We start from the raw sequence: 27,797 nt of genomic DNA, 5'->3' as shown, positions 1-27,797 counted from the left end.
TCCCCTATACTTTCACTCGCTTCATTATCTGTTGGTTTTCTTGAGGAAGTTTTTCTGGATTGTAGGGGCACGAAACTACAAGAAAACAGTAAGCACAATTATGGATCTCCTTTAGCTTGTTTAAGCGCTACGCTCCTTCAGAAGCCTGGAAGTCAAATATGCCAATAAACTTAAAAAAGTACATCCCTGAAACCACATGCATCACTGAAAACTGTTAACCATAAGCCACGGTAAAAGAAAAATATGAAGAACTAAATATCTTTAAATAGCATGTTCTCCTTGGAGTACTCAAAACGAGCCCTAATAGCGTAGCTTGTTTTCGTCCGTTAATTTCAAGCACTATTACAACAATATTTTAGCAGCAATGCCGACTGCATATTGTGCCCCCTTGTTCAAGTTGCTGAACTACGCGCAGAAGCTTTGTGCATAGTACTTATAACTCAGTCATTTTCACACACTGCACAGCTCTTATGAAGTTGAAGGAATTTTCCAGCATGCTGTGAACTATAGACACTCTGGTTTATTCTATGGGGTTGTGCATGTTATAAACACTACAGCTATTTTTGCAAGTTAGCTTGAGGTACATAAAACTTCTTTACCCTTTTTTTATGTGTAAAAAACCCTAACAAACCTGCCAGTGGGCAATGGCCATTGTCACAAGACATCACAAAGGACACTTGAAGCTCTCTGCTTCCTTATTTCCTACACTGTTTGGTCAATATTGCTAGTAGTATTATTTGCTTCAGCCTATGATTTTATAAGCAACTTGTGCAAAACATCGTTGCAACAGCTACGAATCGCGTGTATGGCTTTGGAGCCATTTATTAATTTTGGAATGTCTTTCACCTCAGTCTGGCGCTTTTTTAACTGCCATTTTCCGCAGCCCTCTGGGCTTCGTGAGCCACATAGGATATGTATCTACCTCTTTACCCTTTCCTGTCTTTGACAATTATATACCGGACAGTCGCATAGGACGTGGTGTAGCGTCTCTTCGCAATGACCGGCATCGCAAAGAGCGTTGTCGGCCATTCCAATTCGAAAGGAATAGGACTTCGTAAATGCCACCCCCAGCCGTAAGCGATAAAGCAGTGTGGCTGGCCCCTCTTCGTCGGAGTCCAGTTGGCATACAGAGATGCATCAAAGAGGACAAGTGGCGTTGACGATTGGTCCACTTGGTTCGGCTTCTTGGTGGGCACCATAGAGCGAGCATTATCTCATGTGCAAGCCCTCGAAGACTGCTGGCAACGTCAGACCTTGAAAGTGGAATGGTATCTTCCTTTGTGCTTTCATGAGCTGCCCGAGCGGCATTAGCGGCGTGTTCGTTCCTTATGACGCCGAGTGAATTGGCAGCCACTGAAACGTCACGTGGTGCCCTTCTCATGTGAAGTCACTGGCGTCCGTTCTAGCGCGCCTTGACAGTAGACAAATGTCTGTTGAAACAGTTCTTGCATGTCGTCAACAGAAGACATCACAGCTGAAGGCGACGAGGCACTGCTGAGGTTTTTAAGAGAGACGAACTTAGACAAGCGGCTGTGACAGAAATGTCGCGCACCACGCAAGAGTGACCGACTGACTCTGTTTGTGCAGTGTCACGTGCTATCTTTCTCTCTCTCTCTTTCCTCTCCATCTTTAAATCTCCCCCACCCTGTCCCCGTGTGTAGGGTAGCAAACCGGCTGTCCTATACTAGTTAACCTCCCTGCATTTCCTTCTCTATTATTTCTTCTCTTCTTTTTACCCTTTCCTCATGACCTCGGGGGCAATACACACTGATGAAGTAGAGAGGTGTGCGATTTCTTCGTAGCCATAAAGCACTGGCACTGACGGCATAGGTCGAAAAAAAAAGTGGAGCTCACTCAGACTGACTCAGGAAATATATATTGCGCTTTAGGCTCATTCGCACAAAGACTCACCAAAAGTTTCCTCAACCGGACTCAAACTCACCAAAATATTAATCACCCGGACTCACTCAGACGTAGGCTCACGGCCTGATCTGAATCTGAGTGAGTCAACGCATGAGTGTTTTAGTGTATAATTAGCATTTTCAACCATGGTGTCAGCGCTCTTGAACACTAATATCTCATATACTCTCTGTTCTAAGTGGCTCATTTTCATCTTGTACTTTCAAATGCGAGTTATCTGTGGTTTCAATATATTAAGGGAATTTTTATCAAAGACGCGACACACAGACACAGAGGAGATGTTTTTATCTAGAACGTCCCGTGAACGAGTTCGCAGGGCCAGGTCAAGGCACCACGTCCTCCGAAATTTATGCCTCGGATATGTATATACTGAGGTGAACTGTATATACTAGTATATACAGTATATATACAGTATATACAGTATACACCAGAGCACGCCTGTCTCGCACCCAGGCTGCTGGCGAGCCGAGCGGATACTCTCGCACCCAGATGCCGGGCTGACCGGGCTGCCGAGGCGCGCGCCGGCTGCACTAAGTAAACAGGGCAAGCTGCAGTTCTGAAGCTTTAAAGTGCAAAAAAGTACCCGTTCACGCCGCTTCAGCGTATAAGAGCTCGTCTGGGCACTACTGCGTCGTCTTTGGATGCCAAAACAAGCAGCGCAACAAGAGGATAATAGCGTTGTCTGCGACGATTATACGACGCGCCACGGAAATAGTGCCGGTGCGGTATTTTCAGCTTCGCCGCGAGTGGATAACTGTGATTCAAGCAAAAAAACTAGGAGCCGAGTGAAAATGCTCGAGTAAGTACACTAAATGCGTGTATTCTGCAGTGTGGTGCCCACCTATTTCGTTTTGCGAACCTAATTTGCGTGACACGCAGCTGGGTTGAAGGCAGGCGCGAGCTTTGTGTGGGGGTGCACTTCATACCTTCGAGCGTTTCCTTTGACGAAAATGTAGTGCAAGGTAGTGCTTTCAAGCACAAGAAATCAGCATGCTTTGCCACTTTCAACGTAGTATTAAGCTTTAGTGCTTTTGATGGCATCCACGCCTTCGAGATTTCGTCTTCGAAAGGTAATAAATGGCACGGTGCTCCTCAACAGCTGGCCAGAATTTCGTGCTTTCACTGCAGTGTTCGATGTCCCCAAATTTATTTGGACACGACGCATCCAGCTGCACATAATACATATATTGGCACGTAAGTAAAGAGTACTCGCGCCAGTGTCCTTTACGTCGCAGACGTAGCTAACCGGCTTAACTAATAGTAGCACAGTTTCGCTTGTAAAACACCATCGTTACAAGAACAAAATCGCGCAGATAGCTTCCAAAAGGGATCGATGAACGTCACTGCAGGTGATACTCTCCGATAGCACGCTTTTGTGAGCAAGACGCATTATTGTAAGAGCGCTCGTGAAACAAAAATTACGTTCCGCGAAACTACCCGTAAAGCGTACTCTAATTATTACGCGATGAATGCTGAAATGATGAGCTTTCACAAAACTTTGTGCACAACTTGTAATATGGGGCAACAAAACATCGTTTCACTCTTTCGCGAGCTGCACTGCGATTACGATTCACGCGTACTACAGCGAGAACGTTTTTTTACAAATGTAACAGCGTACGTATCCGACGAGGTTGCTTCCGCAGCCCACTCAGCACGTACTGTATACATTGTGGACTTGCATGAGCAAGATGTTCTTGATGTTCCAATAAAATCAGCGAAAATGTCCAGGCCAGAAAAGACGCGAAACACGCTCTCCGACGGGCTGAGTTTCGGGAGTTTCACGTTTGCTCTGTGCGGCGTCTGCTAGCGTGGCAGCCCGCGCACGTTGTTTCCTCGCGTGTGCGATAGATGGCGCGACGCGCGATGCAAATATGGCGATGCGCATGGAATTCGCTGTGTTCTGGTCTATATACTAGTGAATTGAAATATGTGTGAGTAGACAAGCGTATAAGCATGAGGCTACATAAGGCTGATAGTTGTGCTGAAGATCACTTATAGATAGGATAATAGGTCGCCAAAAAATGTGGAGCTTAGTCAGATTCACTCAATAAATATATTTTGTGCTCTGGGCTCACTCGGACTCAGACCCACAAAATATTCCTCTACCGCAATGACTCGGACTCAATCTCTCCAAAATATTACTCACCCGGACTCACGGCCTTATCTGAGTCTGAATGAGTCGACTCATGAATGAGTTTGCCGACCTATGATTGATGAACATTATGAACAACGCTTGAATTTCGCTGAGCCAGCCCAGGTTGTAGTCACCAGATGCTACCCTGTGAACCATAAGAAAAAATGCTTGAGGAGGGTATGCGCACTGAGTGCATAACGATAAATAATGCGTATGAATGTTCACGAAGCAGGCATTTCTGCTGCACACTGGTGATTCCACTGCTACAAAATTTCTGTCATGCGATACTGTTTACACACTGGAAGTACACCTGGCCGAAACAGTGCCTTGCAGTTGCCGATTCCTGCTCAGGATTCTCTACTCTGGCTAAGGCGAAATCACACGAGAGGTACGTGCTGAATTTGCAGTACTCGTCAATAAAATGCGCCAGACACAGTCTAAAATTTTCTGCAATATCACGTGCCTTTTACGAGTAAAAGACGAAACACACTTTCATACAGGTCCATTTGTCTTGATTTCATATGTTAAATGAAGCTGTCTTGCTGTGGTAGCTCTTTTAGAAAATAGGGCATGTTAGTGGAAAAGCTCCAGACAATTTCCTGTCGAAATTATAAATTTCTTAGATACAGGCAGTTAATTTTTGTCAAAACAAGGAATGGGTGAATACACATGTAGTGCACTTTGCAGCTTGCATGATTCCATGATGCTATGTGCGCCACTTCCTGTTTAGCTGCAGACTGCGCTCTCAAGCTGCAGTTCTTCAACCACGGTGTCATGGCTTGCCATTGCGTCAGAGGTCGCATTTGTAAAGGCTGGATTGGTTGTAGTGGCTACAAGAAGAATCAACCAGGAACGTAACGTAGCGCTTTCCATAACGATCAGTAAAAACACAGAATTTTCCTAATCAACCTCAATAGCCTGAAGTTCTGACTGGACGTCCTTTATTTATGACTTTCTACCCAAGAAGCAATGTGGTAACCGTATTTCTCCACGCTTCACTGAGTCAGTTGTTGAAAAAATGAAATCGATATTTGGACGCAAACCCGTCTGGTCAGGAACAGACGTGAAGACAATTGAAACAACACTCTGACCACGGTTAAAAACAAATAAAAGCACGACGTTTCGAAGTCAGTTGTTAGACTAAAGTAGAACACACCAAAAAGGCTAAAAGCTATAGTGAAGTACTCAACCAACGCACAGCTTCTTATCAGAACGCAATGCATTTCACGCATAATAACACATGTAAGGTTTATTTACGCGGTTTATGTTGGCGTATCGGGTGGCCAAAAGTAAGATTGTTCACTTACCTAAGAATAACACACAACGGAGCAACGGTTACAGGTCGGCGAACTGTCATCACTCGCATATCAGCGAGATCTAACGCCGCGCCTTGATACAGGTCAACCTGGCTACCTATCCAATTAGAAATTTCCAACGAAGCCAGCAGTCCTAAATCGGCGCATGTATATCGACTAGAGCAAAACTACTTTACCTGGCACAGCCCGCGGGCCGCGCCACGTCGGCTAAAATATTTTCCACGGTGGGCCCAGGCCGGGCTTGGATCTGAAGCTCCGGGCTTAGGGTTGGGCCCGGGTTTTGAGGTGGCGGGCTCGGGTTGGGCCGAGCTTTGATATCGCTTAGTTCATGAAGAAACAGTACAGTGAAGCAATGCCACACAATTAGACTGACAAAGTGTACTCTGAGAACTCGAATGTCATTAATTTCACCATCATAAATAATTAATAAAGAAGAAAATCAATGTCAAAGTCCGACTTTTAAATTTCGCGCCGAAACACCGTGCGTGACGTCACGAATTTCAAGCTGTAGTTGTCGTATTTTGGGGACATTGGCTCAATGAAATTTCCTGAAACTTGGTATGTTAAATCTATGGCCCCCTCGGACTCAGAGTACACTTCATTTTTACCGATTACTGACTACGTAGGCCCTTAGTAGACGCCGTCAGAATCTATGACGTCACGGTGTTTGCTGCGCAAATTTCAGGGTGGCGTCGCCACTCACATTTTCGTTTTGCACGTTTTCTCGCTTACCTGAAGTCTTGTCGCGGCGAGCGTGGTGATTTTGGAATTGAAAAATAGTAATTTACTTATAATAGAAAAAAGTCACAGTTTCGCCGCAAGGGCGAAGCTATGAATGCGATAGCAGGAAACTAATGCTATACGAAGTGAGGCTCGCCAATAGAAGAGTCTGGGTACCCATTAGGTATGCTCAGCTCTGTCGCAGAGGGCTTGAGCAACAAGCTTAAAAGCTCATCAAAGGGCATCAGCCGTGGTGTCAGAGCTAAGAAAGTTGCCGTTGTGTCATACATGCATTGCATTTCGCACAATCTCAGAAGAATTGCGGGAAAGTCGGAGGTGGACGTAGTCTTTTCCGCTCCTGACCGTCTACAGAGATTATGTCACCAGGTAAATTCAGAGAATAACAAGGTAAATGCATGTCCTATAAATCACCGAACACTTTTTGTAACCTGTACTCGCAACGTTGTCTACGCCATTCCGCTTTCGTGTAAAAGGACGTACGTTGGTCAGACCGGCAGATATATTAACCAGAGACTCAAAGAGCATCACTATAACGTCACAAAAGCAATCTCAGGTCATTTGGGCATTCATTGCCGAGATTGTGGCTGCATGCCCTTGTTTGAAAACACCTGTATCCTGTATAAGGCGCATAGTAAAATGACTAGAGAAATTGTTGAGGCCTATGAGATTAATAGATTAGAAGAAATGTGCGTTAGTCAGCCTTCCCTCTCGCTTTCACAAAAAGAGTTGCAATATCTTGCTTTGTCGCGTTAATGCTTTTGCTGTGTCGTGATATTGCCCTGTACCCGTGTTCGGTTCAGCGATATAACCACTGATTGTCCATTTGTTGTTTCTATTGTTTCCGCTCGCTCGGTATATATTTATCGGTTCGAGCGAAAATAAAATCAGTTGAAAGTAGCGCTGTGTCCTTGTCTGTTTTCTTTCTTCGTCCCTGTCTAGTCGCGCTTACCACTCTTCATGGATACTATCAGTTTGAACAGCGCTCCTGTTGCAAAGGCGGCCGAAGCAGCGAAGAAAGCTAGCGTGCTTCAAGTGTCGAGCTGTGACACTTGATAGTTCGCGCTCATCGTCTGTTTGTTCGTTTAGCGGCGTCCCTTGAGATCGAGTGACTTCCGTACGCTCCGTAACATGAGCGCGGATACCACGGTGAAAGCTTGAAACAACCCTCTTCCCCTCACCACCAGAAAACCACGCGAGCAGACAGCGGAAGGGCAAGGTTCTCCCTGCGCAATAAGAAGAAGCGAGCGAGCTCGCCGACGACTTTTAAATGCGCCCGTCGTTCTCCTAACGCCATCTCGCTGGTAATGAAGAAACGCTTATAAGCGCAGCTGTCTCTGAGTCCTCCAGCGGTAAATGGTGTGTATATAACGCTCGCCGTTACCTACGTGGAGTATCTGCATTTCGTGGCGTAGTGGCTAGCGCCACTCACTGCGGAGCAAGAGGTCCCTGGTTCGATTCCGCGCTTCGGGAGCATTTTTCTGAATTATTTTTCTTTGGGGCTTTTATATATATATATACATACTTATACATATACGGTGCATGACGGCGAGGCCAAAATTCAGCCGAGACTGTCCATATAATTGCTATCGGAATAAAATCGTGTTCTTATAAGTGTCCCTTTATGTTTGTTCCACATACGTTGTGCATACTATGTTCCACATTTCACTTCGGGGAAAGGCTTTTTTATGGGGGGGGGGGGCAAGCCATTTGAAGAACTTTCATGAGGGACAAGTACTGAAGTACAGCCGACGACTAAATTTAGAAATACACGGTATGCCCCACCATGCGGGACAGAATTTGCTTGACAAACTTAATAGGCTAGCTGATGACCTTGACGTTCCACATCTTTCTGACTAGGATGTGAAAGCCGTTCATCGACTGCCATACAAGAGCAAAACTGATAATGCAAGCAAAACAGAGACGGTTCCGCCCATTTTGGTTCGGTTTTTTTTTTTTCGCGAAAGACTAGGGGCAGCTGGCTAGCGAAGAAAAGTGATCTGAGGAAAACGAAATAACAAATTTTTCTGAATGAAAACCTAACAGCGCAAACCAAACAGCTTCTCTGGAAGACGAAAACAAGATCAGTTGAACGAGAATATCAGTTTGCGTGGCATAAGAGTGGTAAACTATTTGTTCGCCGTAGCCCACGCGATCGTGTAATCTGGATTATCACTTAGCAAGGTGCATGTTTGGGCTAGTTGGTACTCCATTTGTACATCTAAATAGCGCGAACTTCAGGGACGAAAGACAGGAGAATGTCTTGGAAGATAGCGCTTGCTTATGTGTGTCGCATTCTCCTGTCTTTCGTCCCTGAAGTTCGCTCTATTTAGATGTTCAAATGGATTATCACGATGGATGACCTCGAAAAGATAAAATAGGGCTCTCATGCATGCTGCTTGTCATTGCATGTGACGTATAAAAATGGCAAGGTTCAATAACTATTACGATAAGGACGCCTTTAAGGCTTCCACCGCATCATGCTCTGGAAACGATTTGTCTATTCTGTGAAGAGTGATAAGCGCGACTAGACAGGGACGAAGAAAGAAAACAGACAGGGATACAGCGCTACTTTCAACTGGTTTTATTTTCGCTCAAACCGATAAATATATACCGAGCGAGCGGACACGAAAGAAACAACAAATGGACAATCAGTGAAATTCATAGATGAAATTAATAGATTACAAGAAATGTGTGTTAGCCAGCCTTCCCTCTCGCTTTCTCAAAAATAGTTGCAATATCTTGCTTTGTCGCGTTGATACTTTTGCTATGTCGTGATATTGCCCTTGATGTAGTCGGGGGTCTGCCCATAAGACCGGAGCCAGCCAAAGTCCCGGGGAGATGTCGAGGAGAGGAGCCGGTAGCTGTTAACAGTAACGTTTATTTACAGGTAGCGTGTTGCTACATGATGGGGTTAGCATCATGGAAGCTCTCAAGCTTCTGGGAGCCTCTCGGAGCCTGTGAGAGCTTGAGAGAACTTGTGAGAGCTTGTCGGGAGCGCATCGACGCTCGCATTTTATGTCCTGGCCTTCCCAGGGTTCCCTGTAGGAAAAAACAATGGAGGCCAGGGCAGTCCAATGAAAATTTCCATCTTCACCTCCGCCCCCAAAAGGGGAAGGTGAAACGCCGCCTCCCTCCCAACCCACGAAAGGAGAAAGAGGCACGTCCAGTCCGTCCCACGGCGAGGGAAAAACACTGCCCATCGCGCACACACGGCACAGCACGAAGACGTTGAGTCTTACGTGGAAGTCAATTTCGTAGTCTGTTGCAATGATGGTTATGCGCGAGGCAGACCACGAATTGTGGAAACAGAGGAAACAAGGCGCCACGGAGAACGTGGGAAATGCATCCGCAGACGGTTCCCAGACGCTGGGTCCTTTGTCCGGGGCACCTTGACGACAAAGCAAGCCGCCTCGACGGCCAACAACTCTTCCTAATCTGTCAGTCGGTCAGGCGTGCCCAAAGGGTTTTACGAGGGGCGCAGGCAACCTGAGAATATTAGACAAACGACTTTCGTGTTGTCGCCGCTCTAGGGGCATCTCTGGAACCGCTGACCCGGAAGAAATCAGGGTAGTCTTAGCCGCAACGTCTCATGCGTCAAAGCGGCGCCAAGCCAGGCAGGCCGATCATAACACCCTGTACACGTGTTTCGGTTCAGCGATATGCCCACTGATAGTCCATTTGTTGTTTCTGTTTTTGCGCTCGCTCGGTATATATTTATCGGTTTGAGCGAAAATAAAATCAGTTGAAAGTAGCGCTGTGTGCTTGTCTGTTTTCTTTCTTCGTCCCTGTGTAGTCGCGCTTATCACTCTTCATGGATTCAAACCAACTAGCCCGCCAACGTGTTTTAGCCAAGTTCATTGTCTATTCTCCATGTCAATGCGCAAAGCTTAAAAAGTAAGGAAGAACGCGTTTGCATGCTTCTTGATGATTTAGAAAACAACTTCGACATATTAGCCTTTTACAGCGAAAGCTGTTATGAGATCATTTCATCGGCCATTTTTGGCGCCGTAGTTGTCCGCCGCCGCCGCCGCCGCCGCCGGTGTCCGTAACCAGTATCGCTCGAAATAAGAAAAACAACGAAATAAGAAAAATATTCCAGGATGGAACGAGGTTGGAACCTGGGCCCTCTGCGTGGGAGCCCAGTATTCAACCTCTGAGCCATGCCGGTGCTTGAAACTGCTTAGCAAAAGGTCCTATACAGGCTTCATGTCGGGAAGGAACCACATTAGCAAATGCAATATAGCGTAGTAGAAGAGTAAAATAAGCACCAAGCGTCGCACAACGCGTATTCAACACGCATTAACGTGGAGTGCAAGAAACCCTTGAGGCGCCAGTTTACTTGTGTTGTAACCGTGTTATCTCAATCGCTCATTCACGCATCTGCTGGTTTGGCCAAGATATTGTTTTTCACATGAGAGCGGAACACGATAAATCATAAATATCTTGCAATCAACAATTTTTTGTTTGCATGCGCTTTCGTGCACGCAGCTTTAGTATCTCGAGATAAATTTTCCATGGGACACAGTTTCCCGAGCCTGAAAAGTCTACCACAATGAACATGTAGCCAGTAGACAACCGTGTGGCGTCCCTGTTGGCCGTCTTGTGTCCGTGTGTCGTTTCGCGCTACATCAAAGCTGTTCAAATGTAGCCACTGAAGTGCTGCGCTGCTAAGCAGTGAATGAACATCCAATTCACGGCATGGAGGAATAAAAAAAGTTAGCAGGGAGCATTGTGCAATGCGACAGAAAGAAAGAAACAAAAGTAGTAGGTCAAGCACCTAAAAGCCAAGCTTCGCATGCTCCCGAGAGGGAAAGAGCCCCTGAGTTTTTTAAAGCGAAGCTTGTCATTACTCCCAGTCTTCGGCAGCAACGTCTCACGTAAACATGCAAATGTGCGCAAATGCTGCCCCTCGAAGGTGTGCCGATGACATGTGCTTTGTGAGCATTGTTTTAACACGAAAGTGTTTTATGGCGGGACCCACCACAGCTCAACTGGCATATTTCCGTCACGGATATGACGTTTTAAAATATACACTAACAGATGGCACAGAAACAGTTCCGTTGCTGGGAGTCGAACCTACGACCCCTCGCTCCGCAGCGCAAAACTGCTCGGCCGCAGAGCGTACGTTTTTCATCTTACTAACAGCGAGCTATTTATATACACCATTTACCGCTGGCGGTACTCAGAGCTCAGTGCCTTCAGCGTGTTCCTGTTATCACTAGCGAGATGGCGCAAAGGGCGTGGCGCGGTGTGTTGCAATGCGAGTGCGCCTCTACCGGAGGCTTCTCTCTCTCGTGCGCGCTTATCTTGTGATGGGGGTGGTATGTACGTCTTGTGCTTTGACCTCAAGTTTCCGTTGATGTTACAAAGAGCACGAAGGTCACTTCGCTCGACGCAGCGGCCGCGTTTCCGAAAGGAGCGCGCTGCTCACACGCAAAGAAGTAACGATTGTGACAGTTCGCGCTCGTCCTGTGTATGTTCTTTTCGTGCGACCTTTCTGCCTTAAAGCGCACTGCAAGTATCGAGCTGCTTGCCATTCTTCGCGTGCCATTACGATTTGTTGCAATAGCATTCATTCCTTCGCGCTTGTGCCGAAACAATGCACAATAAACGTTCAACTACCCCTGTGAACACATGTTTCACTTTCGTGTTATACCGATTTCTATAAAAGGGGATCAGCCACGTTTGTAACAGCAAAGCTGTTTAGCAAATCGTTCCTTGTCCGGCGAACCAAACAACTATCATCATCATCATAAACGGTTATGTGCCGGTGAAATAGTCCTAATTTCAACTCCTTACCACTGGTCAACTATAAATGAAGAAGGCAACAGTTAGGCCAACAAATGGCTGTCAAACGACGGCGGCGAGCCGAAGACCTTGAGTACGCACGACCAGAGAATACTAGGAAACGGGAAAAGCAACGGCGGTTGCCAGAATACCAGTAAGCGATGGAACGCCTTTTCATCGCTTATAACTTCGACCACCTGGGTTTCTTTAACCATCTATTGCCTGAATTACGAGAAAGTCATTTGAAAAACTATTTTCTCAGCTGTTCCCAAAAAATAGATGAAGAAGAGCATATGCGAACATCTTTAGATTTGCTTTGACTGTATTAATGAAGATACACATTTGTGCCGAGTATGGCACACCATGCAGATGGACGAGTGATATTGCTGCGATGGTTGAAAAACAAAATCTCACTCATTCTGGTCTTTGTAGCGTGACGTATGGAGTAAAGCGAAGCATTTCTTTCCTGGCTTGAGGTATAATTGAACATTTCACTTAGTGCATCGACCGCCGACATCTCTGTGCAAGATGGCCGCCTACACATTTCAGATGGTGCCGCCTTGCTATGCTTTGCTGCCCGAATTACCTACCACTCATCCGCAGTTGGGAGCGTCAGTTGCCGAGGAAATCGAAAACGCTAAATATCGACTTGCATCGGTCATTGATTTTTCCGTGCGCTGATTTCTCCAGCGTGGCCTTCAATAACCCTGATAGGTGAGAGGAGAGAAGAGTAAAGACAGAAAGAAAGACGTAAAGAGAACAATCATGGCGAAAAAAAATGTCTGACAATGAGGTGGGACTCGAACCCGCGTACACACGATCCGAAGGTGAGCGTCCTAACCACTCGGCTAACCAGGCACGATAGACTTGTATAGTATGGTATAGCAAGGTGGCGGGAAAGTGAGGGTGAGAAGGAGAGATGTGAGGGTGAGGAGGAGAGATCGGAGGAGGGGAGAGAGCATAGAGAGTAAGGGAAAGAGAGAAATAGAGAGGAAGACAAAGAAAAAAGACGAAGAGAAGGTACGATAGACACAGATATAGAGAGAAGGAGTTACAAAGAAAAAGAAAGCGATAAATTGCGAGAGAGAGAAAGAGCAAGAAAGAAAGAAGGACACGAAGGAGAAAGATAGAAAGAGCGATAAAGAGAAATAAATACATACAAAGAGAAACAAAAATAGAAATAAAGGAGACAAAAGACATAAAATAAACAAAGAGATCAAAGAAAAAGAAAGAAAGACAGGAAGAAAGAAATAGAAAAATAAAGAGAAACAAATAGGGCCGGCCAGCTCCGCACTCCCTTCAGGCTTGGCGCCACTGGTGAGAAGCATCACGTAATAACTAGTCACGTGACAAAAATCACGTAACATCTAGTCACTTGAATAAAATCACATAACGTCACGTAACATAGTCACGTGGCTAAAAACCACGTAACACTCACGTGACTAAAATCGCCTAACATCCAGTCACGCGGCTAAAAACCACGTAACACTCCCGTGACCAAAATCAGGTAACATCCAGTCACATGGCTAAAAACCACGTAACACTCACGTGACCAAAATCAGGTAACATCCAGTCACGTGGCTAAAAACCATGTAACACTCACGTGACTAAAATCGCGTAACGTCCAGTCACATAGCTAAAAACCACGTAACACTCACGTGACCAAAATCAGGTAACATCCAGTCACGTGGCTAAAAACCACGTAACACTCACGTGACTAAATTCACGTAATATCCAGTCACATGGCTAAAAACCACGTAACACTCACGTGACCAAAATCACTTAACATGACGTAACTATCCACGTGACCAGAATAATGCAACATCATGTAAATACTTGCGTGACTAAAAATCATGTAAGATCACGAAACAACTAGTCACGTGACTAAAATCACGTAACATTTTTCACGCGACTAAAATCACGTAACATCGCGTAATAGCTAGCCATGTGACACGTCCCCGTCATAAACCACGTAACAGCTATCTATGTGACATGGTCCACCGAAAAGCGCGAAACAGCTACTGACGTGTCTAAAATCACAACATCGCGTAACAGGTAGTCACACGACGTGTCTAGCCAAGTGTAGCCACATCTAGGATATTTAGCAAAAAATTAGACTCTCAGCAAAAGCTTGGCAATAATAGCAAAACTAGTTTTCGACCTACCTATCTCAGCTGATGGTTCCAGCCTTGCGCCTCTAGTGCAAGCTGCGCATTTTTTTGTCATGCGTCAGAGAGGCACCCGCTGCCGGCGACACGTTCGCCTGCCTGTCTACGGCGCAGAAACTCCAGCCACGCGACCACGGCGTCCGGCGCCGCTCATAAGAAAAAAAAATGTCTTGGGCGAAGAGCAGCGTGACTGACTTCAGGGAATTTTCGAACCATGCCCGTGAGTCCTCATGCGTAAAGTGCACACTAGTATTCATCGAGGTTCTACAGTGAAGAAGATTTTGGCTTCAGGTTCCGCTTGACGAAGGCGTCCGCGTTGACTCTCATGTCGCATACGCAACACAGAACACCTAAACACAACTGAAAAACAACAGGATCCTTCTGTTCTTCTGTGAAGCACGTCTCATGTTTGTTTCTGTTGCACGTTTGGTATGAGTTATAGTGAACTAGAACCAGATACATGTTCTAGTTCACTATAGCATGCATGATAGCATGAGTGGAACGAGCGTATCAGAGTTGCCGGAACAGACCAAGTTTTCCGCTCGAGTGCGGCGGGTTTTCACGCTGACAAAAGAAAGCTGGAGAGACTGTGGTAATAATATTTTATTTGTATTTTTCTTGCTCTAAACGACCACTAGGGTATTTGTTTTATTATTAAACAAAACCTAATGAAGCCTACAAAAACTGCATGTGGTTCCAGATTTCCATTTTTCACCGGCAGTGCAATCGTCATCGCGTCCACCAACCAGTGTTGTGGGCGTCGCTACACCAATAGAAGAACAAACGCGGATCGAAAAATTCGGTTTTAAAATATCTATTCACTTTCCAGGGAAACCGCTGCCAGGCTGGGCGCTTCAGGCAGTACGCTTTTTATTGCGATACAAAACAGAAAAGCGACGGTTCCTTTAACAGCGGAGCTTGAGTTCCAGCCGTGGCCGGCGGCCGCTGAAAATCTCGTGCACCTTGCACAGTGAAGTTGAAGCGTATGATAGCCGTGCATGTACAGCAGAGAGGATTTTCTCACTTTTCTTCATTTGTCCACGCTTTTTTGCACAGTTTCCCTCATGATGGAATATGAACTGGCCCAACATTCTATTCTTCGATGTATACTAGGGCAACCAGTGGGAAAGGAAGTGAGGGAGGAGAGGGGGGGTAACGAGCAGCATAATGAGGGGCGCAAGGAGAAGTGAAGCTGAGAAGGAGTGATGTGAGGAAGAGGGACGCACTAATGGTGCGTAGTCTTGGCACATCTAGTACGTAGGTGCCACAATTTATTTTTGTTTAATAATGTTCGATGGTGCATGTACAAAGGCGACGCTCTCTGCCGACGATCAGATTAACGACGGTCGATGACCGTTCTGGACGCTATTGTTGTACTGTGAGTGTCATTCCGTTGTATAGCCATGGTTATTTGGTTTTCTGGGACGAAATCGCAATCGCTCGATAAAGAGTTGCGGCTTTGTCTGACTGCCGCCTTTTTCATCTTCACAACCACGTGACAATGTTTATATTAATATTTTAAAGCTGGAGTTTTATTGAGTCACCTAATTGTCATATTAATGAGAACTGTCATACGAATGGGAACTGTCATACGAATGAGAATTGTCATAAGAATTTTTTTCAAACAGTATAAAGAAAATTTTCAAAAGCGATTAAAGAGATCGAAGTATCTGACGAAAAACGATGCCTGACCTCACCCAGAGCCCGGTACGTACTGGTGGCTGGCCACTATCCTATCTACTCTGCCTGCTCCCACGGGACCACCAAGTGCTTGGAGCGGGACCTGGACCCACTGCTGCAGAAATACCACGTAAACGCTTACTTGGCTGGCCACGACCATGATCTACAGGTGAACTGCCCGTCTAGGGCGAGCTTTGTCTGCTTGGCAATCGCTGCGCCAACTACTAGGCGTAAGCCCGTTACTCTCAGCGGCAGCTTTGTAGTACTATACGCGAACGGATTTATGGCAGTGAAACGTCGAGGAAGTTTGCCAATATAGATTTCGGCGCAAATGACCTGAGCTGATAAGAATTGCAAATTCAACGACTGTGTAATCACTGTTAAACCTTACGTACAGTCCAGTCATTGTTAGAGCCCTTAACTTTGTCCGGCTGGGAATGCGAAGCTATTCAAATGCAGGCAGATGAGTCTGCAAAATTTTGCGACAAGATTGAAGAGAAATAGGTACATGTAACAACGTATTTAATAAATATCTTTCAGCCTCCAAACGTACTTGCATTAATGTAAAACTGAAGGAAGCTGTTGTGGTTGACAATCAGAGGATGATTTGTACTTTACTCATTAAGATAATGACGCTTGTTCAGCCCATTGTCACCATGGCGGCTCAATGATCTCTCTGCCTCAGCAAAGTTGATCAACATTACGGGTGTTGACGTGCAATCAATAAAGGTGCTCAAGACAGGTGTTCGATCCCTGCCCACAGAGCCATAACATGGTTATATACGCCTGGCATTTCATAATTGAAAGAAATGGAGCCTAAGCCCCTGTACGGAGTTCTTCGTAAGCTGCTGAATGGCAAGGGTATTTACTCTTGCCACTCAGCAGCTGTAGGGCTAGCAATTCTTCCCAAGGAGACTAGCAAGCCCGAATCTCTCTTCGAAGGGACGCTCAACTCGTAGAGGATTCAGCGCTACAAACTATTGATGAAATCCATTAGCCGGATTTCTTCAAGTGTGCTAGCGCTTTGCTAACCCCTTTACTCACTGCAGCCTTCATTTCGTTCGCCAACCGATCCAAGACACAAGTTTCAGTCTTCCATTGAGAAGTTCATTGGTGGCGGCTGCAGTGTTAGTAAATTTTCACATGTGACGCCAAGCGCAGAGGATTTCGAGCGCCGAAAGGAGGGAATACCTGCATGCACTTGAAAGCCACCAGGGACTGGGCGTCGAAGTTCGTGGAGACAGCTGGGTTCACAATGTCCGGAGGCCTTAGTGTTACGCCACTTTTGTTGAACTCGAATGTGAAACTCTAGCTCCTAGTTGCTAGTTTTCCAGCATTTTTGCGACAAAATATTAATTGCGCGATTTTGTGCAGGAAGCTAGCACCACTGGCGACGTCCACCGAAGAAAAGCACTTTGCGTGACAGAGCCAGTCCAAGGCGTCGTCTATCCGTGGGAGTGGATATACGTCCTTCGTGATCTTGTTCAGGCGACCGTAATTGACGCAGAAACGCATAGTGCCATCCTTCTTCTTCACCAAGACTACTGGTGATGCCCACGGACTCTTCAAAGGCTTTAAAGTGTCGTTGTGCAGTGTTTCTTCGACTTGTTCCTTTATAGCTTCTTATTCTCGCATCGAAACTCGGTAGGGACTCTGACGAAGTGGTCGAGCATTTTGTTCCGTTATGATGCGGTGCTTAGCAAGCGGTGTTTGCCGAACCCTTGATGACGACGAGAAACAGTGCTTGTATTTCTTCAGAAGGCATCGGAGCAGTTGCTTTGGCCAGCGGGAAGACTCGGGTTGATGTCGAAGAATGGTTGAGGTGTTTGCCTCGTTGTTGTTGTTTCCTCAGTATCTGAAAGGCAAACGCATTGCTGACGGCCCCGATTTCTTCGATGTATCCACTCGTCGTGCCCCTGCTGAAGCGTCTGTATTAGATAAAGTTCGTTATCACGCTTCCTTTCTTTCATGCAGCCGAGCAATGAATATTGCCACGGAAATGTCGGGGGCTAGTAGCAAACACCGATCGCCATCGATTGCGCCTTCGATGTCGTCAAAGTTTTCGGTACCGACGGGAGTTATGACGCTGGAGTGAGGCGGAATGGTAACTTGATCTTTGAGCACGTTCATCGCACGGTGACATTGGTTCGTATCCCGCAGTGTCGCTTTGTCCGATATTAGGGTTATCGATTTGGCTCTTAAGTCTATGGTTTAAGACGCCCATGCTAAGTAGGACATCCCTGGAGAAATGTTGCAGGAATACGAAGCTCGCAGGATAAGTCCGGTTATTGATGGTGACTCTTGCTGTGCAGACTCCAGCCGGGGTTATAGACGGTCTCCAGTGGTCCGCGTTTCGGGGCCTTCCCAGGCAGTCATAACTTTCCTCAACTTCCCAGTGAACGGTCCACTGACGACCGAATAGTCGGCTCCGCTGTTGACGAGTATGGTGACCTTGTGGCCGTCCATAAGAACGTCGAGGTCGCTAGTTCGTCGTCTTGCGTTGGGGTTGGGTCACGGTGTCGGATCACGGCTGCGTCGTCTAGTTCCACTGCCTTTACGTGCTGTCGTCAGGTCTTCGTTCGGATTGCGGCATCGTCGTCATCGGCGGGGGATCTTCAGTATTTAGTCGTACGGCAACCGCACCTCCGTTGGTTGCTGCGCTCAGCGATCGGGTCCACTTGAGGCTGCGAGCATGGCAGCAATTTGCGCAGCTCCTCCCGCACGGTCGCTCTGATGACCTCACTCAGGTTGTCGGATTGCAGCGCTAGGGCCTCCCCGTAAGTTGTCGTGAGAATGCGGCGATTGCATTGCCTGGTGCGGATTTCTTGCGCCTTTTTGATGGTTATGGCCTCCGAAACGGAATTTGAGACCGTCTACGGCGGGTTGCGCACAAGTCCGGCGAAACGTTCTTCATTCACACCTCTCGTGAGGAAGCGAGTCTTTTTTTCCTCGGACCTGTCAGCGGCAGCGTGGCAGAAAAGATGCGTTTTCTTTTCCGTAAAGATGGTAGCGCTTTCGTTTGGGGGCTGCACTCATGTTTCCAGTAAAGCAGCGGCCCTTTCCTTTCTAACAACGCTCGTAAACGCTGCTAGGCAGCTGTTCCGGAAGATGTCCCACGTTTTTGTCATGATGGACTCCCTGTTCTCGAACCAGGTCCTGGCGCTGACTTCCAATGCGAAGTACACAAAGCGCAACTCGTCGTTGAGGTCCCTGTTGTTTAAGGCCGCTGTCTTCTCGTACGACTCGAACCAGGTTTCTGGATCATCACATGACGATCCCGGGAAAGTCGGCGGCTCCCTTGGCTGTTGCATCATGTCACGAGCAGTGGCATAGTAGCTGTCATCGTTGCCGCAGTCGGGGTCATGGCTTTGGTCTTCCGGCTCTTATCCGGAGAGGCCCGTACTCTGGTGGTAGACCTTGTTGCCTGCAGCTAGCTCGCTGGTCGGCGTTGGCGTCGATGTTTTCTTTTCGACTTGGGCTGGATTCACAGCTTCACGGGTGCGTCCGGAACACGAACGAGCAGCACCTCCATCAGACGTCACATGGTCGTGACGTTGAAGAAGGCAGCAGTGGGCGTGTTCAGGATGAAACACTTTATTCGCGAAAACTTGTGCCCAGGGTATGAAAAGTTAAAATACAAGCAATACACGCTGTACACCGATAGCGGCGAACAGGGCGTCGGCCATCAGGTATCAACCTTTCAGCGTTATCGCCGATGCTCGCGTAAGGTCTCGAAGAAACTTGACTATTGGCGGACTGCGCGTAATCTCAGCAGAATGATCTCAAGCAATCGCGAAGCCACACAACATTTGCGGCGTGGTCCACGCCGAGCGTCGCTAACATTTTTTTGTAGGTAATACATAAATACATGAAGAGAAAGGAATAAACACGAGTGGCAATATATTACACACATATTCAAATATGATTTAACATTAGGAATAACAAACATGATTAGGGTTCAACAAACATATGTCTGAGACACTTAGCCCGTACATTTTTTAATTAAGGAGCGATTTGACAACAAAGCAAAAGTAAAGTAATATCTGTTATATCTGAACCCAGTCATCGGTTCAACAATTCCAATCTTTTAATGGTTTAGGAAAGAATGAGTAGAAAAAGGTGTTGGTTCTGCAGTTAAAGGTAGAAATCTGTTAGCGGTTATCACAGCGACTGTGATGTATAATGTGTCCGAGAAGGTAGTTATGACGATTAATACATGTCTTATAGTTTTTAAACATTTGGTGAAATAGTTTAAGCTGTAAAGGCGTTTATTGACGGCTGGATTGACGGCGACGATATACAACGGTCACGACGGAGCGCAGACTCTCACGAGCCCGAGCACGAGGGGCGTGCTCTCCGAGAGGAGGCGAAGAGGGCGACCCACTGGAAGGCGCTCGAGAGGACGGCCCATTACAGCGTTCCAATGCTTCTCCACAATTACCCCGGGTACGAAAAGGGAGCCGTCTGGCGACCTAGCAGCTGGTCACTATGAGCGGGTCATGGTAGGGCTTGAGGCGCTCCACGTTGAAAATGTCGCGCCCTCGACGGCGCATGTTCGAAGATGGGTCCATGGGTTCAGTCAGGTAGTTGACCGGGGATTTGCGTTCGACGACAACACGGTAGGGGCCTTCGTATTTGGGCAGCAGTTTGGAAGAGAGGCCAGTTGCAGTGGTAGGGACCGAGAGCCATACGAGCGCTCCAGGTAGCAACGTGGGTGCAGAAGTGTTGGTCTCACCGCGCATGCTCTTCTGGCGCTCTTGGTCATGCGTAGTAAAGGTCTTGGCAACCTCGCGACACTCCTCAGCAAGTCTGGCTGTGGCAGAAATAGGCGCACACTCAGATCGATCCGGCTTGTATGGAAGGATTGTGTCAATTGTGTGCGACGGGCGCCTGCCGTACAATAAGAAAAATGGTGAGAAACCAGTGGTGCTTTGAGGGGCGGTATTGTAGGCGTAGGTGACGAAAGGCAGAATGGAACCCCAATTTGTGTGATCGGCGGCGACGTACATCGAGAGCATATCGCCGAGCGTGCGGTTAAAGCGTTCCGTGAGCCCATTCGTCTGCGGGTGGTAAGCAGTAGTTTTGCGGTGAACAACGTTGCACTCTTTGAGAATGGCTTCGACGACTTCCGACAAGAAGACACGGCCTCGATCACTGAGAAGCTCCTGGGGTGGACCGTGGCGCAGCATGAATCGGCGGAGCAGGAAGGAGGCTACATCGCGCGCTGTAGCCGCTGGGAGGGCGGCAGTTTCGGCGTATCGCGTAAGGTGCTCTACAGCGACGATGGCCCAGCGGTTACCAGCCGACGTCAGAGGGAGTGGCCCATACAAATCGATGCCAACGCGCCCAAACGGCCGGTCAGGGCAAGGTAAAGGTTGCAAACCTGCTGGTGACTGGTGCGTTGAAGTTTTGCGGCGCTGACAATCGATGCAGGAGTGAACGAACTTCTGCTCGTAGCGGTACATTCCTCGCCAAAAGTACCGTTGACGAATGCGGCGGTATGTTTTCGATACCCCAGAGTGCGCACACTGCGGATCAGCGTGGAACGATTCGCATATTTCAGAACGCAGACTGCGGGTTATTACTAGTACCCACTGGCGGCCGTCGGCGTTGTAATTGCGTCGGTGAAGGAGGTCGTCGCGAATGGCGAAATGGCGGGCTTGACGACGCAGCGCGCGAGTGGATGGTGTTGCCGATGGATCAGTGAGCAAGTCTATCACTGAAGCGATCCATTGATCCTTGCGCTGTTCGGTAGCGATAGTGTGAATGTCGATGGAAGAAACGGCATTGTGAGACATTGAGCTGTGGGTATTGTCGTCAGGAGCGGGGGAGCGCGAGAGTGCGTCGGCGTGAGCATGCTGGCGTCCGTTGCGGTACAGCACGCGGATATCGTAGTCCTGTAGGCGACGTGCCCAGCGGACGAGGCGGCCTGATGGATCCTTCAATGATGACAACCAGCAGGGTGCATGGTGGTCGGTGATGACATCAAATGGGCGACCACACAAATAAGGTCGGAGCTTCGTAAGGGCCCAGATGATCGCCACGCATTCCTTTTCGTTGACGGTTTAATTCATCTCGGCTTTGGTGAGCGTACGACTTGTATATGCCACGACATATTCAGGGAACCCTGGTTTGCGCTGCGCAAGGATAGTGCCTAAGGCCAACACCGCTGGCGTCTGTGTGTACCTCTGTAGGGGCCGTAGGGTCGTAGTGGCATACTATGGGAGGCGACGTCAACAAACGACGGAGCTTCGCGAAAGCGTCGTCGCACTCTGAAGACCATGAATTGAGGGGCCCGTTACTTCCGAGGAGCTTCGTCAGCGGCGATATGATAGTCGCGAAGTTTCGAATGAAGCGCCGAAAGTAGGAACACAGTCCTACAAAACTGCGCAGTTCTTTGACGGACGTAGGCTTGGGGAACTCGGTCACGGCCCGAAGCTTGGCTGGATCGGGAAGAATACCGTCCTTGGAGACGACGTAACCGAGTAATGTCAGCTGACGTGCTGCAAATCGGCACTTCTTTAGATTCAGTTGCAGACCGGCGTCGCTCAAACACGTCAAAACATGCCGCATGGCGTTGGAGATGCGTTGAGAAGTCCGGAACGAAAACAACGACGTCGTCGAGGTAGGCACAAACGTGTGTGCCATTTCAGGTTGCGCAGAACGGTATCCATCATGCGCTCAAAGGTGGTGAGCGCATTACACAGCCCAAACGGCATGACGTTGAATTTGTACAAGCCGTCGGGCATGGCAAAGGCGGTCTTCGGTCGAGCGTCATCAGCCATCGGTACTTGCCAGTACCCTGAGCGCAAATCGAGAGATGAAAAGAATTCTGCTCCTTGCAGGCTGTCAATCGCGTCATTTATTCGCGGTATTGGATACACGTCCTTACGAGTGATCTTGTTGAGTCGTCGGTAGTCCACACAGAATCACACAGAACCGTCCTTCTTCGCAACAAGAACGACAGGAAACGCCCAGGGGCTGTTAGAAGGTCGAATAACATCGCATCGAAGCATGTCGTCGATTGCTAGTTGATTACACGGCGTTCTGTTGGAGATACGCGATATGGACGTTGCCGCAGTGGTGGTTGGGCGCCAGTGTCGATGCGATGCGTGACAGCAGACGTGCGGCCGAGAGAAGTTTGCGCGACATCGAACGAAGAACGAAATTCGTCCAACATGCCCAGGAGCTGGGAACGCTGGACCGGTGTAAGGTCGTCAGCAATGGAGGCACCAAATACATCAGCGGGTGATGAACCGGACGTCGAAACAGCGTCGAGCGTACTGGAACTGTGGCAGTGCATTTCTTCTGGTTCGTCCATAACTTGTGCGTCTTCGAGGGTTCCACGCTGCCGAGACATTCCCCTCGCACCAACATAACACTGTACGGAGATGGGTTGATAACAAAAATTGACGTACTGCCCTGAGTGACCTGCACAGTCGTGAAAGGCACCAGCATGCCCTTCCTCGTGCAAACACGGTTAGATGGCGAGAGAAGTGCAACGGTGTCGGAGAGGCTGGCGCAGTACACTGACACCGCCGTCGACGAGTTTGCAGGCACCATGGTGTCGTCTTTGACAAGTACCTTGCCCGCAGCCGATGGACTGTCTGCCGGCGCCAAATCAGAGAATGGTGAGAGCTCGATTTAGGCTGGTGCGCAATGAATCACGGCGTCGTGGCGGGAGAGAAAATCCCATCCTAGGATGACGTCGTGAGAGCAGGCAGGAATTATGATCAATTCGACGGCGTACAGAGCATCCTGAATAATGACACGGGCTGTGCACACCACCGTAGGGTGAATACTTTGGGCGCTGGCTGTACGGAGGGAGAGCCCCAAAAGCGGCGTCGTGACTTTTCGCAGTAGTCGGCTAAACTTGGCGTCCATAGCGGATACGGCGGCTCCAGTGTCGATAAGGGCAGATGCGCGAACACCGTCCACAAACACGTCTATCACGTTCGAGGGGCTTCGCTGAGTGCTCTTCGCAGTTCGATAGCGTCGCAGCCCTTGCCTCGTGGACTGCGACGACTAGTTTTCCTGGTCGCGTGAGGCCGGACGTGGTCGCATCGGCGACAGTGAGCGACGTCGTGGAGACGGTGAACGGCGGGTAGATGGTGTGGGGTGGGACGTGGGTGACATAGGCGGCGCTTGGTCATAATAAGGGCGGCTTGATGAGCTGGTGAGAGTTGATGCGACCCGAGGCGGCTGCACGCGATTGCAGTAGCGTGCGACGTGACCGGCGCAACCGCACGCAAAGCAAATGGGGCTGTTGTCGGAAGTGTGCCAGCTGTTCGCGGGTCCCTTCCATGTCGCAGAACGGGATGGACGAGGCGGCTGCTGATATGAGTGCATTGTGGGCAGTAGTCGGGGCCTGGGGACGACGTCGACGTATGTAGGCGGCACAGCCGCGTCGAAGGCCTGTGGTCCGACGACGGCTTCGGCGTAACATCGCGTGCCAGCCACAGGAATCGCTGGGGGCGGCCTGGCTACAGCTTGCGCGTAGTTTAGTGGCGCAGGCACTGGAGGCGGCTGGTGGTATTCAGGAATGACCTCCTGAATACCACCAGTGTAGTTGGCGGATGGTCAGAAGTGTAGTTGGCGGCTGGTCAACATGCTGCGGTGGAGCGAAAGCCAGTAGAGAGACTTGGCGGGCAATTTCCTCACGCACGAACGACTTGATTTCGGCGAGCATGGTGGAGTGGTCAGGAATGGCCGACAAGCCCGCGAGATCAGCATCGCGTGATGGCGGTCGACGGGTCATCATGCGCTGCCGGCGCAGCTCCTCGTAGCTTTGGCACAGGGTAATGACCTCTGCCACTGTGCGAGGGTTTTTGGCCAGCAGCATGGTGACGGCATCGTCGTCGATGCCTTTCAGAACATTCCTGATTCTGTCAGACTCCGACATGCTCGTGTCGGCTTTCTTGCACAGGTCAAGGATGTCTTCAATGTAGCTCGTGAACGATTCCCCTGCCTGCTGAGCTCGTTCACGTAAGCGCTGTTCGGCTTGCAGCTTACGAACGGCAGGGCGGCCAAACACGTCGACGATGGCGGTCTTGAAATCAGACCATGTCGGGAAATCGGATGCATGGTTGTTATACCACATGCCTGCCACACCCGCGAGGTAGAAAACCAAGTTGGTCAGCTTGCCTGCTTCGTCCCATTTATTGGGAACACTCACCCGTTCGTAAATCGCGAGCCACTTCTCCACGTCGGTGCCATCGGCGCTGTTGAAGACAGGAGGGTCGCGGATACGGGGGACACCGGGACAAGCGGTCGGGGCAGGAGGCGGCGTTTGCTGAGCGGCGTCTTGCGGCATGGTAGATGGCACGGTACGGGATCGAAGCTCCAGGGGCATCAGATGGAGACCGAAGTTGTGGTGACGGTACAGCACTCTCCACTACTTTGTAAAGGCGTTTATTGACGGCTGGATTGACGGCGACGATATACAACGGTCACGATGGAGCGCAGACTCTCATGAGCACGAGCACGAGGGGCGTGCTCTCCGAGAGGAGGCGAAGAGGGCGACCCACTGGAAGGTGCTCGAGAGGACGGCCCATTACAGCGTTCCAATGCTTCTCCACAAAGCCTTAGTTTTTGTCTACGTACATGGAGCAGATTTCATCCCAATGTGACCTTCATTTCAGAAACGGCAGTGTAGGGGCTGTATTTATTTATTTATTTATTTATTTATTTATTTATTATTTATTTATTTATTTATTTATTTAAATACTTTCAATGTCATTTGCGGCGTTAGAGAGAGGAGTTTTGTTACAAGTTAGAGATGGCAGTCTTGAATGATGTATGATCAGGGTTGCTGGCGATGGAGGCAGCAAGGTGGTTCCATTCGGATGAAGTCTTCGGTACATATTAGTGGAAGTACAGTCGGCCAAATCTTTAACTATCCTGCGCGAGCGCCGACTTTTTTGTGCGTCAGCGCCGTGCTACGGAGCCAAGTTGCATACAAGGCGAGAGTAAGCGCAAAAAAGGAAGAAAGAAAAGCATTTGCGTCGCCAGATCACGGCCCGGCTGCAAAGACGCGCGTGGCCAGATAAGAAATGGACGATCGACATTTCTCAGCTTATCTCATGCGCGCGGGCGTGTGACGTCTGCGGATTTCATTTTCTCCGTTGCTTGCTGATCTTCGGAACATAACATACGGGCAAGACGCGCTGCCTGCTCGTCTGAAGTGAGTTAATGATGCAGGGTGACGGTTCCCGCGAAGGAAGAGATAAGGAGACGATGGGCCCAGCTGAGCGCGCTTCGTGGGCATGCGCTTACTCTCGCCCTGTTTGCAACTTGGCTCCGTCGTACGGCGCTGAGGCACAAAAAAGTCGGCGCTCGCGCAGGATAGCTAAAGATTTGGACGACTGTACATGTTGGTATGGCAGAATGGCACATGAACTTTGAAGTTATGGTCGATGCTAGATGAAACGTAAGAAGGTGGCGAGAACAATGTGCCTTTTATTTCAGGATTCATGAAAACATGTTTGTGGAAGAGGCATAGGCGGGCCTGCTTCCTCCTGTTAGAAAGGGTAGGAAGGCCTAGAGAAGTTTTTATTGATGAGATACTAGCAGTACGGGAGTCGTTAGCGACAATGTAACGAGCTGAGCGATTTTGGATGGCTTCTAGTGCATCAACAAGTAAACAATAATGAGGATCCCAGATTGATGAGGCCTGCTCGACTTTAGATCTGACAAGTGTTTTGTAAAGAAGTGTTAATGAAACAGGCGCTAAAGAAAAGCTACCGCGCAAGAAGCCGAGAGTGCGGTTAGCATTGTTAATCACATAATTGATATGACTATTCCACGTTAAATTGTTATCTATGTGAACACCTAGATATTTGTAAGTATTGACAGATGACAACTGAAAATTAGTAATTGAATAAACAGGGTTAGTGCAGCCAGTACTTCCTCGAGAGATCATCATTATTTGGAATAACGGAGAGCTGAGCTAGTTGGCAAGTATTCATTCTAAAAAGACAGGGCGTGCAAACACGGACACAAGAAATAAATCAGGACACCACACTTGTTTACACTTGTTTACACATTTTACAGTTGTTGATATTCAGTTGAATTGACCAGAGTGAGCACCAAGAGGTAATGTTGTCAAGATAAGATTGAAGTAGTGATGAATCATGCGGGTTAGTTATTATGCGGTAGATGACAAAATTGTCGGCAAATAGCCTGATTGTTGATGTAATGCTGGATGGAAGGTCAGTAATACAAATTAGAAAGGGTAAGGGTCCAAGGACAGAGCCTTGCGGCACACCAGATGTTACGGAACAATTGCGTGAGTTATGATCGTTAGCTGTTACATGTTGGGTTCTGTTAGACAAGAAACATTCAATCCATCGTAATATGTTTGAGTCAAAATTTAGCATTCTTAGTGTTAGTAGGAATATTGAACAATTAGCATGCCTAAATTTCGTAGAATATTGAATACAAACCTTGCCGCTTGATTCCAACGTTTTTTTTTCTATATTTTTACGGGGTCGTGACGTCCACGAAAGCGGCAGTCGTTGTGTCCAAGATGAAACTCTTTATTTGGCCGAACTTGTGGCCGGGAAACGCAAAATCAAACTACAGCAATACACACTGTACACCGATAGCGGCGAACAGAGCGTTGGCCGTCGATAAACTGATCATCGCTGGGACGCGCCGTCTTTTAAACATCACGCATCCAACTTTCCAGCCTTATCACTGGTGGTCGCGCAAGCTCTGGAATAATCTTCACCATTCGCGTCCTGCGCACAATCTTAACACAATGATCTACTACAATCACGAAGCTACTCAAACACTGCCGCGCGGTCTGCGTCGAGCATTGACAACCGTCCTTGCGGGTCAAAAATTTCACAGCATATCCACAGGTGAATGATGAAGAGCTCCTGAAGCAAACATGGTTACACCGTGAAATCTTCAGTGGTTTCGCCCAGCAGTAATCAAAGCGATAGCCCAGTACATCATCAAAGACGTGACAAACACTGTATATATTTATACATGAAATTTTATTAATCGTAAGTGGCAGCTAGACGTGGCTTACGTTCCCCCTTCATT

General features: G+C 48.2%; 1 protein-coding gene across 1 annotated transcript in view; it reads left to right on the top strand.

The window, feature by feature from the left end:
* Positions 1-27,797, top strand: part of LOC119400565 (tartrate-resistant acid phosphatase type 5) — a 143,389-nt gene that overhangs the window by 54,601 nt on the left and 60,991 nt on the right. Inside the window, exon 5 of the mRNA XM_037667625.2 lies at positions 15,768-15,915. Within this exon, the coding sequence (XP_037523553.1) occupies positions 15,768-15,915 (148 nt within the window). The remainder of the gene's footprint in view (positions 1-15,767; positions 15,916-27,797) is intronic.

The sequence above is a fragment of the Rhipicephalus sanguineus genome, chromosome 7, assembly GCF_013339695.2.
Source record: "Rhipicephalus sanguineus isolate Rsan-2018 chromosome 7, BIME_Rsan_1.4, whole genome shotgun sequence".
Taxonomy (NCBI): domain Eukaryota; kingdom Metazoa; phylum Arthropoda; class Arachnida; order Ixodida; family Ixodidae; genus Rhipicephalus; species Rhipicephalus sanguineus.
This window is presented reverse-complemented; position numbering and strand designations above follow the sequence as displayed.